The sequence below is a fragment of the Papaver somniferum genome, chromosome 4 (assembly GCF_003573695.1).
Source record: "Papaver somniferum cultivar HN1 chromosome 4, ASM357369v1, whole genome shotgun sequence".
NCBI classification, from domain to species: Eukaryota; Viridiplantae; Streptophyta; class Magnoliopsida; order Ranunculales; family Papaveraceae; genus Papaver; species Papaver somniferum.
Genome location: NC_039361.1, coordinates 102347432 through 102365904, shown reverse-complemented (window position 1 = coordinate 102365904; position 18473 = coordinate 102347432). Strand labels below are relative to the sequence as shown.

The 18473-nt window shown below is 36.0% G+C and overlaps 1 protein-coding gene and 1 long non-coding RNA gene across 4 annotated transcripts; both read left to right on the top strand.

The window, feature by feature from the left end:
* Nucleotides 1-1303: 1303 nt before the first annotated feature.
* LOC113272891 lies at nt 1304-2358 on the top strand. The gene is made up of 2 exons (XM_026522681.1): nt 1304-1568; nt 1709-2358. Exons 1-2 carry the CDS (start codon nt 1304-1306, stop codon nt 2356-2358), a joined length of 915 nt encoding a protein of 304 aa, XP_026378466.1.
* Nucleotides 2359-11465: 9107 nt separating this feature from the next.
* LOC113274114 lies at nt 11466-15126 on the top strand. 3 transcript variants are annotated; one of them, XR_003322796.1, is made up of 6 exons: nt 11466-11939; nt 12268-12336; nt 12457-12670; nt 14202-14301; nt 14399-14567; nt 14854-15126. It is a non-coding gene; the product is annotated as an uncharacterized LOC113274114 (long non-coding RNA). The 3 variants fall into 3 exon arrangements; XR_003322795.1 differs by having other exon boundaries at nt 12140-12336; XR_003322794.1 differs by having other exon boundaries at nt 11466-12336.
* Nucleotides 15127-18473: the final 3347 nt, after the last annotated feature.

Here is an 18473-nt window from a genome sequence, read left to right as displayed (position 1 = left end):
AAGAGAAGTTTATGCAACAGATGCGAGACGTTGCTGAAAAGTCGCTGCAACAGTTCTCTACTCGTAACAGATCTGTCCAGAAACAACAACAATTAGTTGAAGTGTTGCGGACCAATTCAGAGACAGCAACAGCTAACTCTCTGTTACAGATCTGTTCAGAAACAGCAACAGTTAACTCTGTGTTACGGATCTGTTCAGAAACAGCAACAGTTAGCGCCGTGTTCAGATCTGTCCAGAAACAACAACAGCTAATCAAGTGTTGCAGAGAACATCGTAACAGGAACATCTTTTTGTTACAAATACAGTGTTGCAAAGGTAACAAAACAAGAAAAGTTACATTGAGTCCTTGCAAGCAAATCAGCATGAAGGGACCAGAAATGCACCTACCGAAAATCTTGCAACTCAAGGTGTCATCGGTCGAACAATACGGAGCACTATCGTCCCACCCCTTCAAGATGGAAGAGAAACGTCAGTTTCATCAACAATGTCGGGAGCTCGTTATGACAGATCCACTCCTGCATTCATAGGAAACAATTCTTGGGGACGTAGATCACCTTTCCGTACCAATAGTGACAGCGTCAACCGTCTGGGAGGTAATTGAAACCAACAACCAAGCATCCGGTAGCTTCATCAAAGGGACATTGCTAATATAGGTGTGAGGAATCACCTACAAGTTGGGCAATCTAGCAATCCTCGAGCTGCGCAAGCTAACAATCCTCAAGACACGCAAGCTAACAACATGCGGGTTACACAAGTTAACAACCAACGAGTAACCTCGATTGACTTAACGTTACGCGAAAGTTTTCAAGAGTTGGAAAGAGAGAACAAGTGACTCCAAATTACATTGGAGAAAAGAAAAGAGCTCGAAGATGCAGCTATTCCACACTCCGAAAATGAAATGTCAAATCGTCATATTAGACGAGAACATGATATCCCGCGTAGAAGGGAGGAAGTCCCTAACGATCATAGACCAAATCGAAGTAATGCAAGAAGAGTTGAGAATGCAAGGAGCGATTACCAGAGTGGTGATCACCGTAACGGTAGCTATCATGATCGTTATATACCCGATGTTGATAATTACTATTTGATCGATCAGGATAGGCAAGCAAGCCCAAGTCATAGAAGACGTGACAGGCGTAGGCATAGGGACGATCATATTAATGATGATCATTCTAAGAGATCCATGTGTGAAAGAGATCATCGAGAATGAAGAACTGAACCTGTCAGGAATGAGCGGATCCGTAGAGAAACCAAAGGTGATTCACCATGAAGCAATCACCTCAGTAGAAAGAAAATTGACGAAATGATTGAAGAAGCGTTGTCCCATAAACAGTCCCAGGATGAGAGACAACAAATCTTATCAATGAAAAGATCGATAGATTCACCGTTTACTAACAGGATAAAGCAGTTTCGACCACCTCTAAATTTCATCCTGCCTCAATTTAAAGAATTCTTCGACGGGAGGAATGGCGATCCAGTGGAACACGTCCAACATTTTCAAGCTTCGATGAGTCTATGGGGATTCAGTGACGAGTTACTTTGCAGAACCTTTCCGATGACTTTGAATGGTAAGGCTTTAACTTGGTTTCACAGTTGGAGCCAAATTCGTTAGCAAACTTCGGAATGCTGTCGGATGCGTTTTTTGAGCAGTACAAAATTAACCTCGGAAATAAGAAAAGAAGCAGCCATTAATTCCTTTTACACATAGATGCTGGTGAAAGTATTATTGATATTACAAGGAGGTTTCGCCAGGAAGTTAGTGAAGTTGGAAAAGTTGATCCTGGACTCGTAATAAAAGCGTACAAGAATGCATTAGATTATGACGAGTTTGGAATTTACAATTCTCTAACAGTTCATCCGGTCGTAACCCTCAAAGAATTGTACGACCGAGCCGATAGGTATGGTAGAGATCAGAAAGAAAAGAAAGAAAAGTTGTCACGTGCAAAAGGCCCAGAGGTCGAAGGACACGTCAAACAAAAACAACATTTAGAGGTCGGTTCGAAAAAGAAAAATCTTGATAACACCCGAAGTAGAACCGGAAACGGAGAAGAATCAAGAAGAGATCAAGGTAAAGAGAAAGAGAAATTTACAAGTATAAACATTGGGCTGGGAGAACTCTTCAAAAAGGTCAAAGATTCTCTTCCTGTTCCAAAGCCAATGTCAGAAGAAACGAAAGATAAAAGAGATAGAGGTAAATATTGTGCGTATCATCGAGATCATGGACATAACACCGAATCTTGTCGAATTCTAGTGACGGAAGTTCAGAAAATGGTTGGTGAAGGCAACGGTGGAGATTCAATCATCGGAGTGTCTTTGCAGGTACCCCCTCATCTTTCATCTACAATTCTGGAGAAGTAAAGCAACGTTGGAGATTCAATCAACACATACAAATCTCGAAGATTGTTGGGGTGATTAATTTTGCACCAACATATAGCCTTCTCAGTTCTTCTTAATCCATCTAAGAATTGAAGAATCATAAAACTCACTCTGATCAAAAACTATACATAATTCCACATCGACCGTCATCGGACCTAAATGTCATCAAAATATTTTTCTTTTTTTTTCACCAATATCCTTCAACCAATTCCTTTAACGTATTGGAAACCTTAACTAAAACTCTTCATTAACAGATTCTATCAAGTTAAATCATCATTGATTTGTCCACACATCGAACTAATGGGAGAGAGGAAAAATAAAAAAAAGACGATTAGAACTCAACTTTGATTATGGAGCCCAGTTCAACCCGAGTTATCAAGATCGGAAAACAATAATCTCAGTCGTGCATTTTTTAGCATCCAACAATCACAGGAGCATGTTATATCTTGTAAATAACAAGCCTGTCAACGCATCCCTCCTCAACAAAAATAACCTAAACCCAATTCGAAATAAAAGATATATCATACGATTCATACTTGTTCAAAAAAACAATAGCATGTTCATTGTTAGTGTTAAAGTTGTTGTTAAAAAGGATAAATAAGAAGATGCACTAAAGAAATTAAAAAAGTAAAATAAAAAAATATGGTGGTGATTGCGGTGGAGTGATTCGTGTGGATGGTGTTGGTAATTGTGATAGTGAGTGGTGGTGGTGGCTGTGATGAAGAAGAAGATGTGGACAAGAAGAAAATAAGAAGTGAAGTGTTATAGCGCGTTTGGATGCACACTCAGAAGTTACATTTTGACTGCTGGAAGTCAAAATGTCAAAATTCAGTTTGGCAATAATGTTTCAGAACGACTTCTAGAAGCAGAAAAGTCTTCTTTTTGTGAAGCAAAATGTTTTTGCTTCTGACTTCTGCTCCTGACTTCTACTTCTGGAGAAGCAGATTTGTATCCAAATGCGCTATTAGTCGACTAGGTGAGACTGTGAGAGAGCAAAACTAAAACCTTACTTTAAATGACTAGGATTAGATTAAATATATGGCTTAGACTAGTCGATTTTTAGAGACAGTTCGGTCAGGAATTATATTAAAAATTGGTACTTGTTTTGTTGATCTAACAATTCTAAATTTTCAAATCGTTATTTGACTCATTAACTTTGGTTTCAATACGGTTTCTCAGTTCCTAACTGGTTCTTTTGCAACCCTAATCAGTACGAGAAGAATTAAATATCAACTCTATTCGATTGATAGGTATATTTGGTGATAGAAGATGGAACCCCTAACCAGTATGTCCAACTTACTGCTATCTTTTTGCTTTGGTCAGTTTTGAAAAATCGGGGGTCTAACGACACCACCCAATATTTCGCTTAGCAATCTGTATGGACTAACTCCGAAACACTTTCTAGAGAATCAACTAGACAGTCAGACTCAATCTAGGTAAAAGTATCTCAAGGAGTTAATATCTCTCTCTTCTTTTGATTTACTCAAGCTAATATAAATCAGCGAGTCTTTAATCAAACACAAGGAATAACTTGGATGGTACCAAAGACCAATATCCAAGTGTCAATCAATATCAATTAATAACCGTTAGGTCGGATTCTCCAATTGATTGATCTAACGCACAACCTGTATTATTTCAATTATATAAACAAATATAATGCGGAAATAGAAATAACACAGACAACAAAATTTTGTTAACGAGGAAACTGCAAATGCAGAAAACCCCGGGACCTAGTCCAGATTGAATACACACTGTATTAAGCCGCTACAGATACTAGCCTACTCCAAGCTAACTTCAGACTGGACTATAGTTGAATCCCAATCAGTCTCCCGCTGATCCAAGGTACAGTTGTACTCCCTACGCCTTTGATCCCAGAAGGATACTGCGCACTTGACTCCCTTAGCTGATCTCATCCACAACTAAGAGTTGCTACGATCCAAAATCGCAGGCTTTGACAATAAACAAATCTGTCTCACACAGACAAGTCTATCAAAGGATCAATTTGTGTCCCACAGAAAAACCCTAAAGTTTGTTCCGTATTTTGATATATAATCAAGGCGAACAGGAACAAATTGATAATACGGTCTTATATGCTCGAAGAACAGACTCGATTAATAAATCACCTCACAAAAATCTTAATCATATGGTAGCGAAATAAGATGTTGCGGAATCACAAACAATGAGACGAAGATGTTTGTGATTACTTTTTATATCTTGCCTATCGGAGATATCAATCTCAATCCAGTCAATATGATTGTACTCGTACGATAAAAGATGCAAGATCAGGTCACACAACTACGATAAAAGTAGTATCGGTCTGGCTTCACAATCCCAATGAAGTCTTTAAGTCGTTTAACCTGGTTTTAGAAGAATAAACCCAAAGGTTAAAGGAGAACCGACTCTAGCACGCAAACTAGTATCACACGTAAGGTGTGGGGATTAGTTTTGCAGAGTTGCTAAATGTCCCCTTATATAGTCTTTCAAATTAGGGTTTTTCCTTGGTTACAAAGCAATCAATATCCACCATTAAATGAAAACCTGATTTAGATTCAAGCTAACATTTCTCAACCGTTAGATCGAAAACTTATCTTGTTATACACAAATGAAATGCACGCTTCTAGGTTTGTTAACCGTACCCAAACGTGTACATTGTTAGTTCAACAATAGTTAACCAAAAGTTTAGCCATATGAGCATTTCATATCAACCATGTTCTTCTTCTCCATAACTAGTTCAAATGACTCAAATGAACTAGTTAGAGAGTTGTTCAATTGCAAGGAAATCTTATGTACTACACAAGGCAAAATTGAAGCAAAGATGATTTGATTCACTCGAATCGGTTCACGAACTTTTATAGCCACGGTTTGCAAATTGCATTCCTTAATCTGTATAAGTTTAAGTTCAGAAATCATCTTCAGATATATAACCTTCTTAAGTTCGCACACTAGGTTCGCGGACTTAAGAAACCGCGTAGAGTTTACAAACTCCAGCAGAAAATCTCGGCAAAGACTTTCCGCCGATTCGCGGACTGGTACTCGCGCAACTAGTTTTTTAACTCCAGCATAATTTCTCGGAATGAGAAGTTCGGAAGTTCGCGAAAAGAGTTCGCGGACTTGGCAACAAGCCATTCTTCCGGTTCTCTTGATCAACAAAGTTCGAAAACTTTGGTTCAAGGAACAGGAATTATACGTAAATGTGTCTCCACAACAATGCTTATGTCCACCATTGGTTATGTAATCTAAACTCTCATTCCAATCATTGAAACATTCTTAGAGGACGTTATATAGTTGTTACACCATTTCTCGTCAAAGCAATTTTTAAAGTGATTGAAACATATCATGCCTTTAGTCACTAGGTAAAGATAAACTTGGTCGAAGCGAAAAGCTTACCAACACATATTTCGAGATATAGATAGGCGAGGTATACTCGGCTCGAAATACCAAATGTGTATAATCTAAGTCTATATATATAGCATACGACTTTTTGTCTCAAGAAGTAGGAGATAGAATAGATAGACTTTTGAGTGATAGATAAGTTCAAGTCTTCACATACATTTTTGTCGAGAAGTTCCACCGGTTCCTTGAATAGTTCTTCTACTTGTATGATGAATCGCCATGAAGTCCTTGAGCTCAACTACACTTACTATCCTAGTGCGAGACTTATCTATAGTAGACTAGAAATCAAGACTTATAGTTTTGATCACTAACATTGAAAAACATGTTTGATATAGCAACGCATGCGAGGTCGACCGAGCAATGCTCTAACAATCTCCCCCTTTGTCAATTTTAATGACAAAACTATCAATACATATGGAATACAAAAAAGATAATGAAACTTTAGTAGATCCTATTCCACATGTATAATCTTCAACATTACTCGAAATATTCGTCACTTCCAAGTTCTCCAACGATCCCAAAGGTTGTAAGTTTAGCATCACCGTTGTTGAAGATCCGTAGCTATAACAATAAGAAAACATAATTCTCGATCATTATTATACAGTGTCATAGTATTATTAGACAGCGTCAAAGTTCAATTGTATCACAACTTTAACAATAATACTATGGTGATATGTATCACTCCCCCTTAGTCAATACTCCATCTCACATGGGAACCACTCCCCCTTACACAATGATCCGAAAACCATATGTATTTGTAGTGTGAACTAGATATTAATTCTCCCCCTTTTTGTCAATAAAATTGGCAAAGGTACAAGAACGGGATCATAATGAAATTTCCTTAAGAGACATTTCATGACTAAAAAGAAAGAACACACATCATCTTATTTAGATGCAATCATATAGCCGAAGCTAATAGCATTCATCAAGGAGTTTAAAGATACAAGATAACCCCTCTAAAATTCCACAATCGCACACCCCTCAAGATATTTCCATTAAGCACAAGTTCAAAATAACTCTCCCCCATTTGATGTCATTCCCAAGGGAACAACAACGAGCGACCTTAATTTCAAAAAGAAAATAAGGATTTCATTGGACACCAAAACCATAAGAATGATTTTTATATCCAAAAACTCAATTAAATTAATCATAAGTAAACCCATGATTAACTTAATCGGAATACATAATCAAACTAAACACAAAAAGTGATCAATTTAATTCATTGTGCTCAACATAAGTAAACTTACGGAGCTATGACTAAGTTAACCATTCGAGGGTGATTGGCTTAATCGTTCATATATTCAACACAAGAGAGACTTATGGAGTAATAACTAAATAACCAAACAAGATGATTAATTTAGTTCAAAATGATCAACATAAAGTATCTTACGGAACAACCAACAAAGCTAATCGAACACTAATCAACTTCTTTGTATCGTGCTCAACATAAGACACATTACGGAGCCTCACAGTATTACATAAAATATGGATCAGTGAAGATCAATACTGTGGAATACACAAGGATTCATTCTACCTTCAATCATTATATGCATAACAATAATCAATAGACATAATCTTTTCACAAAAGATTTTAACCTATCTTTCATCAAATATTGAAAATATAGGCTTAGCTTTTGTATTTGTCAAAAGTCCATTCATTCTTTAATCAATAAACGAATACCGATCACGAACGACTTTACTTTTGACAAAATATGGGACAACATAGTTCACGGACGTAAACACCAATATCCCATAACAAGTTGCAATATAACAAATCATAAAGATTAAATACTGCAAAACATCATCCTTCACATAGTTTTAGAATTTAAACCAAAAAACCTAAAAACATGAAGATGAAAAATAATAGCTATGTATAGTCACAATCATTGCTATTCAAAGCACTAGTTATTCTTCCAGCTAAACCAAAAAGAAGACATACTAGGCAACATAAATAAAACTCAGTGTTCCTTGATGATTTCATTCCTCTGAATTGGTCCATAAAAATAGGAATTACTGATATCCTTGATCTTGTTGACCGTGGAGACACCATGTTCATGAGTTAGAACGTTAGTTTTCCGATCAACAATGCGAGCAAAGTGCCGATGCTTAGCACAGTCAAGGATAACTTTCTTCTGATTCCTGATCAAGATATTCTGAGTACCAAGGATTTTTGACTGCCCATCAGTATGCTGGTTTATCTGCAGTTGAAGGTTAGCAAGTTCGTTCTTTACTTCATTCTGAATGAGAATTAAATCCTTGAAATATTCTCCAATCCAAGAGTTATACTCTTTCCTTTCAAGCATCTTCTTTAGAATAAAATCTTGAGCTGAATCACATCCTTTTAGATCATCCTCTACAGTAGGGTTAACTTCTTCTTTTGGAACAGTTTCCATTGAGTTCCTTTCTGAAGATAAACTAAAGCATATATGAGATATAAATGTTCATGTGTACACCCTAGATAGAAACCCTAGAGTTCCTTGAGGAGATATGGACGTTCGTGGGCCAACCCATATGCCAATAAATGGACCAAATCAGAAACACTGCATATTGTGTTGCTTTCAAAGATTCTCCATCTCCAAACGGTCACAGTGATGAAGGAAGAAAAAACTGAAAAATTACATCAACATATCAAACATTCAAACCGATGAAAATCAGAAAAATACTTGAGCATCCCACAGACATCATCCTTGTATCTCTCAAGTTAGATACAAGAACGGAAGTTTCTGCTACTAGGTAGCAGAGGGAGACATAGTCTCACCATAAGCTCTGAGAGAATAGTTGTGATTTCCTCCAGGATATCTGACCTCAGCATTTCTTGTCTTCCCTTGGCAGTTTCCAAATTTAGGGAAATGTCTCACAGCCCTTCCTGGAAGCACAGGAAAAGAGCCTTTCTGATTACAAAGTCTAGGACCTCTAGAGATTGGTCTGGGGATTTTCCGAAATGGGTCTCCATACTCTATACTTAGATTTATCAGAGTTGTTCTTATAAGAACAAGACATGCTTTCGTTGGTAGCACAAGAATTTATACCACTTGAATGCACCACTGTCCTGTCATGATTTCTAAGAAAGATATCATTTTTATAAGACTCCCGGTTCCCTGTGAGCAAGAGGTTCACTGCAGTAGTTGTCTGACTATTTACTCCATTGACAGTGGAAAGAAGCAAATTGCGAAGTTTAGAAATTTATTTCTTCCTGGAAAAACAACGGATAGCATAGTGATTTCCTTTTCCACAGAAAGTGCAGGTTTGTGGAGGAGAAGCAAAGGATGGCATTTGTTTTATCTTCACAACCCTGTGAGAAGATGGTAAGTTATGAAAACTTTTCTTGACACAATCTTCTCCTGGAGAAGGTTTCTTCATGTACTGTATGACAGAAACAGTTTGAACAAAAGAATTTTTCCTTAAGACAGGGTTATCCTTTTCCAATGACTTGCAACGTTCATGGGCTAGTGAAAGGGATGCTTCTAGTTTCTCTTTTTCAACACAAAGTCTGTCGAGATCAGATGAATGCGTCTTGATTAAGCGTTTCTCTCTAATTGAGCCTTCTTTAAATACCTTTTCGAGAATACTAATTTTTTCACGCTGTAAATTAGTTTCTTGAAGAAGTTTCTCAATATCCTTAAAGAAGGACTCAATAATGTTATAAAGTACACGTTCTCGGTCAATAGACTTTTCGAATTCATCGATGAGTTGATCATGATTCTGAGGATCAACAAACTCAGTAGAATTTTTTGCGATTCTGGTGAGCTCTATTTCATGTTTTGCCATTGTGTCCAATGTCTCATTGGAGGAAGAGTGGTCAACACAAGATGAGACAATCTTCCTACCTCTGGATTCGGAAGAATCAACGAAGGAGCAATCCTTTGAGGTATTCCCAAGACAACTGACAAAGTTGAAAGCTTTAGGAGGCATATTGGTATGCGTAAGAGATTATGTCCTCAGACTCAGATTGTTACAAACACAGACTTGTAAGGTCTTGAACGTGTTTGCCTGCTCTGATACCAATTGAAAAAGCGGGGGTATAAAAATACCATCCAATATTTCGCTAAGCAATCTGTATGGACTAACTCCGAAACACTTTCTAGAGAATCAACTAGACAGTAAGACTCAATCTAGGTAAAAGTATCTCAAGGAGTTAATATTTCTCTATTGTTTTGATTTACTCAAGCTAATAGAAATCAACGAGTCTTTAATCAAACAAAAGGAATAACTTGGTTGGTACCAAAGACCAATATCCAAGTGTCAATCAATATCAATCAATAACTGTTAGGTCAGATTCTTCAATTGATTCATCTAACGCACAACCTGTATTATTTCAATTATATAAACAAATATAATGCGGAAATAGAAATAACACAGACACCAGAATTTTGTTAACGAGGAAACCGCAAATGCAGAAAAACCTCGGGACCTAGTCCAGATTGAATACACACTATATTAAGCCGCTACAAACACTAGCCTACTCCAAGCTAACTTCGGACTGGACTATAGTTGAACCCCAACTAGTCTCCCACTGATCCAAAGTACAGTTGTACTCCCTACGCCTCTGATCCCAGCAGGATCCTGCGCACTTGATTCCCTTAGCTGATCTCACCCACAACTAAGAGTTGCTACGACCCAAAATCGCAGCCTTTGACAATAAACAAATCTGTCTCACACAGACAAGTCTATCAAAGGATCAATCTTTCTCCCACAGAAAAACCCTAAAGTTTTTGTTCCGTCTTTTGATATATAATCAAGGCAAACAGGAACCAATTGATAATCCGGTCTTATATTCCCGAAGAACAACCTAGATTAATCAATCACCTCACAACAATCTTAATCGTATGGTAGCGAAACAAGATGTTGCGGAATCAAAAACAATGAGACGAAGATGTTTGTGATTACTTTTTATATCTTGCCTATCGGAGATATCAATCTCAAGCCAATCAATATGATTGTACTCGTACGATAGAAGATGCAAGATCAGATCACACAACTACGATAAAAGTAGTATCGGTCTGGCTTCACAATCCAAATGAAGTCTTTAAGTCGTTTAACCAGGTTTTAGAAGAATAAAACCCAAGGTTAAAGGATAACCGACTCTAGCATGCAAACTAGTATCACACGTAAGGTGTGGGGATTAGTTTTGCAAAGTTTCTAGATGTCCCCTTATATAGTCTTTCAAATCAGGGTTTTGCCTTGGTTACAAAGCAATCAATATCCACTGTTAGATGAAAACCTGATTTAGATTCAAGCTAACATTTCTCAGCCGTTAGTTCGAAAACTTAGCTTGTTATACACAAATGAAATGCACACTTCTAGGTTTGTTAACTGTAACCAAACGTGTACTTTGTTGGTTCAACAATAGTTAACCAAAAGGTTAGCCATAAAGCATTTCGTATCAACCATCACTACACCAAATTCAAGGATTAGTAACTAGATTTCGCAACAGCTTTGTCTCTGTTGCGAATTTTCAGTTGCGAAATGTTTGCAACAGCTAAGCTTTGTTACAAAACCCGCAACTGTTTATTTTTGTTACGATTCGCAACAGAGTGCAGTTGTAGGCGTGCGAATCGTGAGTGTGGCTGCCCACACTTTTAGCTGACTCACTATTCAGCCCATTCAGATACTCGAGAAAGTTGACTCGGTTCTCTATCTCTTTTATATCGGAAATAACCATTCTCCATCTCATTCTCTTATTTCTCTCTCGTTCTCCCTGGCTATTCCCTCTTTTGATCACAACCAACATCGTTATCATCTTCATTAGAACCAAACCTTCATTTTCGTCGAAGAAGTCGTTATCATCTTCATTAGAACCAAACCTTCATTTTCGTCGAAGAAGAACCAGCAAATGAATTGTTTCTTCTCCATTTTTGTTTCACTTTTATGAAGTAAACCCTAGATTCAGTTTTTTTTTCTTCCTCTTCAAAATCTCTAACCCGATTCTAATCTAAGTTGATAGATGCTCACCATGTTATAATCTAGATTACCCATAGCATGTTTTCATTCTCAAATCATCTACGATTTATAAATTTTCGACCTAACTACAGAAATTAGAGTTAATCGATTACAAGTGTTTTTCTCTGTTATTGTGGGTGTTGTTGGCATGAGATTTCCCCCAAAAATTCCTTCTCATTTTTTAGAAGATTTCTTTATAAACCCAGTTTGACAGTCATTAACTCTTTCAGGTAATTTGGGGTTTTTTTCTTCAAATGTCAGATGTAGAACAAAGATATAAACCAAACCTTAGTTTTGATTGATTGTTTTTTCCTTTTCAATTAGATATAAATTCAACCTATGATTTGTTTGATTTTACTGTAATAATGTCAAATTAATGGTAAAGATGTCTTAATTTTGTTTTGGTTGATGATAAAATTTGGTATTGCAGTAAAATCAATGCTAAAGATTTGATATTTGCTGTAAATGAATGTGACTAGAAGATGTCAATGACTACTACCTTGAAAGCTTGGAGGAAAGTGATGCATGATGTGGCTAATTTTTTGTTTGTGATGCAAGGGAGAGATATGATAGGTAGAGAAAGAACTGGTACATGGAGAAAATCATGAAATTTAATGAGGCACATGGGTATGTCGTGTTTTTGTATCTTGGTTAACTTCCGTTGTTGTGGAATGTTTGATTAGTGTTGTGGATTTTGAAAATTCGCCTTTTAGTAGAGAAATGTTTATTGTGTTTTGGTTGGTCCAGAACCAGGATGAGATGATCAAGTTAGGCAGGCTCTCTGAATCCTACAAGTGAATTGGATAGTGTTTTGGACGAACAATGAAGGAAAAAGGGTTTGGATCATTGTGGAGAGGAAACACATCCAATGTCATCCGTTATTTCCCTACTCAGGTTGGATCATATGTGTTGTCAATCGAAAGAGTAAAAGGAGGCAGATTTCGTCTACTCAATTTATGAGGTTTAATCTCAATCTCAGTCAAGTTCAATTTGGATTATTTAATCTTTTCTATGATGCTTTTGTGATACTATTTAATCTCAGTAGTTGTAGTGATTCAGTTTTATGTATGAAATCACTCAAAAGAAATGTTTACTGTTTTGAAAATTTTACGATGGGTTTGTCCAAGTAGCTCTGTTAATCTATACGGTGACTGTTTATGACATCTAAGATTGTTAACCCCATATAAAAAAAAATATGATAGGTGCTTGTCTCCCAATCATTGATTTGCTAAGAATCTTAAGATTATGTCTAAGTTCAGCACATGCATAAGGTTTGACCTTAATTTCATAAATCCTGCTAATACTAGCAGTGCTTTTGAAACCCAGCTTGTGACATATGAGTTTCTGTTCTTGGTACTTTAAATTATCATTTCAATAGTAAATGGTTACGTTGTCTGAATATGCTTGAATACTTATGTCTTCCGGTTGAAATGTCAAATTTGTACTCCATGTAGGATTGTTTCTGGTTGCCAGTAAATGCCTATTCAGTGGTTGCAGTCTTAATTTGATTGATTTTATTTTATTGAACATGTGGGATATAAAGTACAAAGTTAACTTTTTATATTTTGGATTTCTAGTAGTCCTGTTATTAGGGATGAATGATCTTCGATTTTGATCATCATAATAAGGACAGTTTCAGTATCAATATAATAAAATCAATGGTTTGACGTATAATTGATGAGTGGATAATCAGTGTAGGCTTAGCTGTTACGAATGGGATCTTTCTTAATTTAAATTTGATTTTTCTACGGTTGATCATAGTCTGGGTGTCTGTATCAGCTTGGTTGGGTAAATCATTTTATCATTTGCGCTTGCTAACATTTGTGAAAATATATATTGCTGCCGTACATTTCCAATCAGTCTCTTATTCTAAGATTCTTACTTATGTTACTTTGAGTCGTCTGTAGTTTAGCATCTACTATGAGATTATTGAAAAGCAAGTACAGTTGGTATATTGTCTTGTGAAATGGTTAGTGTCGACTGTTTGTGACAATAAAATATGATAAAATGTATCTCATAGGGATCAATAAGCCCTATGTATGGGTGTCAATGTCGTGATCCTGATTTGAGAGTTCTGTTATTTCTCTACCAAAATTGTAATGGAGTTATGTCAAAACTTGGCATGTGCTTGTTATGCTAGAGGAAGCAAGGAAATGCGTAGTGATTTGTCGCAGTGGCGTGTCCATTTTACATTTCCCTTATAGTGTTTGTTAGTGCGCGTCTTTAGTTTGATGCTTACATGCTTCTTCACATGTTCTCAAAAACAAACGAACACCACACCATTTTGTAACCTTAAAATATATTATCCCGGTATGATTTTTGGGCATTAGTATACTATCTTAATAAGGGATGTACCAGTTTTCAGTTCTAAGTATTTGTTTGTAGTTCTTACTCAAATTGCATAGGCTAATAAGAGCCATTATTTCTGGAAATATATGATTGTTGTATGCACTGTGCAGTCATTGCTAACATTTTTGGTTGTTTCCCTGTAGAAGAATTCATCCTCCTGCTGCATAAGATTATCTAATCTACAAAGAGAAATCAAATATCCAAACAATGCAACTTAATGAAGAAGAGAACCACTTGAAAATGGTAATTTTCCTCACAAGCTATCCTTGTGATCCATCTTCTTATTCTTATCTTCTGTGATGGGAATTGGATGTTGATTTTTATCACTTTGTTGTCTCAGGAGGTTGAAGAACGGAGAGCAGAAAACCCAGGAAGAGGAGGCTGTTGAGGTCGATGCTGATTTTACAAATGGTGTTGTATTTTGTAAACAGTAATGAAGCTGAAGAAGAGTGGGGTATGACTAATGAAGGAAACTTATCATCCTAAAAAATATTGGTTTGGCTAAATAGGTATGTAAGTTCTGAAACTACTTTGAAACATGGAAACAAATAATTGCTGCTAGTTTTTGTTTTAGTTAACCTTGTTCAGATCTATTAAACTTAGACATGGAAGAAAAACAATGGTCCTCGAGTTCTGAAATCACTTAGAAACTGGCAAAAAAAATAATTTTACCACTAGTCTTTTTAGCTAACCTTTTTTAGTTTAAGTATCCAGGAGAACTGTTATTTGTGTCCTCGTATTACTCTTGCAATTCTTTTTGACAAGGACTACTCATGGTGTATATGGGATTTGCAGGTCGCACATATGAGCAATAAGTGCCACTATTTACAAGGATGGTTATGAAGAAACAAGAAGCTATATTTTTCTGAATGATGTTGAGCTTGTCTCCAGGTCCGGTGCCTTTAAGATTGTATCTACTACTGCTATCACACTTAGAAAATACTTATATACTTGTCATTCTTTTGATACTGCATAGAATTTGTATGTCCATGGAACTTAAGAAATACTTCTAGCTATAACTTGTAACTTAAGAAACTTACATGTATTGCCTAAGTTGTTGTTCTGTCATTCTTTTTCAGAGGTATACGGAAAAACTCTTTAGTTTATGATTTCATAAATAGCCTAAGTTCAATGATGGTGACTGTTAATAATTCAATGTATGAAATGGCAATGTATTGTTATGTCTCTTGGAAACTTGTGGTTATATGCTTTGAGTGTTTTGCCTAAGAAGAACTGAAGAATTTCACTGTAAATCTTCCTGAAATTGTTGCAGGGGAATGATTTCCAAGATGAAGAACTAAATTCTGGTTATATATTTATTTTTTTGAAAAAGTGGTTTTGACATGTTCAAAACCTGATTTTGACTTTATTTGACCGGGTCAAAACTAGGGTTTGACTAGTCAAAACCACTATTTTTTGGTTGTTGCAAAAAACTTCGTAATTGCAGCAGATTGTTGCGAAATTCCACTTTCGCAACTGTTTACATCTGTTGCGATCTCTAATTTCGCAACTGATTATAACTGTTGCGACAAATTTTCGTTGCAATAGTTTTAAACTGTTGCGACCGGAAATTCGCAACGGCTATAAGTCGTTGCGAAATTTTGCAACATCGTCTTTCGTACCAGTTCCCCTCCCACTAGTTCAACTGAACTCTGCAGTTGCTAATCACTAAAAATGGTGTAGTGCATGTTCTTCTTCACCATAACTAGTTCAAATGACTCAAATGAACTAGTTAGAGAGTTGTTCAATTGCAAGGAAATCTTATGTACTACACAAGACACAATTGAAGCAAAGATGAATTGATTCACTCGAATCGGTTCATGAACTTTTATAGCCACGGTTTGCAAATTGCATTCCTTAGTCTTTATAAGTTTAAGTTCAGAAATCATTTTCAGATATATATAACCTTCTTAAGTTCGCACACTAGGTTCGCGGACTTAAGCAACCGGGCAGATTTTACAAATTCCAGCAGAAAATCTCGGCAAAGACTTTCATCTGGTTCGCGGACTGGGTTTGCGGACTGGTACTCACGCAACTAGTTTGTCAACTCCAGCAGAATTTCTCGGGATGAGAAGTTCGGCAGTTCGCGGACTTGGCAACAAGCCATTCTTCCGGTTCTCTTGATCAACAAAGTTCGAAAACTTTGGTTCAAGGAATATGACTTATGCACATGCGTGTTTTCACAACAATACTTATGTCCACCATTAGTTATGTAATCTAAACTCTCATTCCAATCATTGAAACATTCTTAGAGGACGTCATATAGTTGTTACACCATTCCTCTTCAAAGCAATTTTCAAAGTGATTGAAACATATCATGACTTTCGTCACTAGGTAAAGATAAACTTGGTCGAGCGAAAAGCTTACCAACACATATTTCGAGATACAGATAGGCGAGGTATACTCGGCTCTAAATACCAAATGTGTATAATCTAAGTCTATATATATAGCATACGTCTTTTTGTCTCAAGAAGTAGGAGATAGAATAGATAGACTTTTGAGTGATAGATAAGTCCAAGTCTTCACATACCTTTTTGTCGAGAAGTTTCACCGGTTCCTTGAGTAGTTCTTCTACTTGTATGATGAATCGCCATGAAGTCCTTGAGCTCAACTACACTTATTATCCTAGTCCGAGACTTAGCTATAGTAGACTAGAAATCAATACTTATAGTTTTGATCACTAACATTGAAAAACATGCTTGATATAGCAACGCATGCGAGGTCGATCGAGCAATGCTATAAAAAGTTTGGGCCACCTAATGAATTTATATTTGGTCCTTTTATTTTATAATGCAAAAATACCTTTGTTTCTCTTGTTTTATCTCAAAGTCATGCTGTGACGAGGTCACCCTCGTGGCTGCTTCTATAAAAGTGCACCTTTTAGCAATTAGATATTTTATCTTGGTTGTTACGAGGGTGATCTCGACATAACAAGACTCTTTTATCTCACTTCTTCAAATCGTTATCTCCTTCTTTATTTTCTCTTTTTATTCTTCCCCCTCTTATATTTTCTCTTCTTAAACTAAACAAAACAACATAGAAATTAGATATCTCTCAAACTATAAGTTGAAAATTATTATTTTTTGCATATTTGGAAAGCATAGGACGAGATTTATGCAACGACTACCCATTGTACTATGTTTTGGATCTTTAATATTCGCGGGCATTGGTAATGGTAGTTAATCTAAGAATAAACACTAATTATATGGATGCTCATTCTAGCAGTTCATTTTTAGAATGAACTCGTATGGTAGTTCATTTTGCAAAGTCAACTCATATGGTAGTTCACTAGTTCATTTCTAATAGTTCATTTTGTAGAATGAAATCGTATCGTAGTTTATTTAGCAGTGCATTTTGTAGAATGAACTCGTATGGTAGTTCATTTAGGCAGTCATTCGTATAATGAAGTTGTATGGTAGTTCATTTCATGTAGTTCATTTTGTATAATGAACTTGTATTCTAGTACATTTGTACGATACACTTATATGCTAGTTCATTCTAGCGGTTCATTTTGTAAAATGAACCCATGTAATAATTCATTTTAGCAGTTAATTATATAGAATTAACCCATATGGATATGGTAGTTCATTTCTAAAAAATAAACTACCATAATAGTTCATTATAACAGTTAGTTTGTAGAATGAACTCATATTACAGTTTATTTGTGTAGTTGATTTTTAATGAAGGATAACGTGTAAATTAATATTTGGAAACATAGTGAAAGTGGTACTCGTTGGATAGCTCTTATCAAATTTGTTATTTTTTGACTTGTAGTTCTAAAGACATTTAATTTTTAAGTTTTTTTTCCCTTTATTTTAATAAAAAGAGAGAAAAAGATATTTCTAACACTGTTTAATGAATGATGACGTCATCCTGAGTGGGTAACATTCGTCGATCCTAGGGCTAAATATTTTTTTTTGTACCAAACTAAAAACATGTCTAATAAATAAATTGTCATAGTACCTGCTTGGAAGAATTCACAATTTTTGCCATATCAAGCCCGTTGTCCATGTTAGTTTCACAAAAATATATCTTGATTTATTATCTACTAAATTCAAGTTTAGAATTGGGTATGGTAGTTGAATATCAAACATCACTGAATGACCCTCAGAGATTAAAGACTGAAGATCAAACGAAGACATTTTTAAAAACTTCATCGACAAGGAGGTGTGTGAAGACTGAACCATCCTATTTACTCATGGCATTTACCATTCTATCTTATGACACTATGTCGTTTGATTTTAGTAGATTTAGTATTGCAAATAATAAATCTCGAGTCAAGCTTGTCTTGATAAATCTCTCGAAGTATGATTTAAGCAATGGATGTTCATAGATCCTTAAGAATCTTGGTTAAGAACAATTTATTGTTCATAAGTTATTTTGGTTTCAAGTTGATCATTTGAAAACTGCCCAAG

What these genes read in the sequence shown, in the direction of transcription:
- LOC113272891 (XM_026522681.1), top strand. Translation starts at nt 1,304, where the DNA reads ATGATTGAAGAAGCGTTGTCCCATAAACAGTCCCAGGATGAGAGACAA. An exon ending in CTTTCCGATGACTTTGAATG is followed by an intron (nt 1,569 to 1,708) that starts GTAAGGCTTTAA and finishes TTTTACACATAG; the next exon opens with ATGCTGGTGAAAGTATTATT.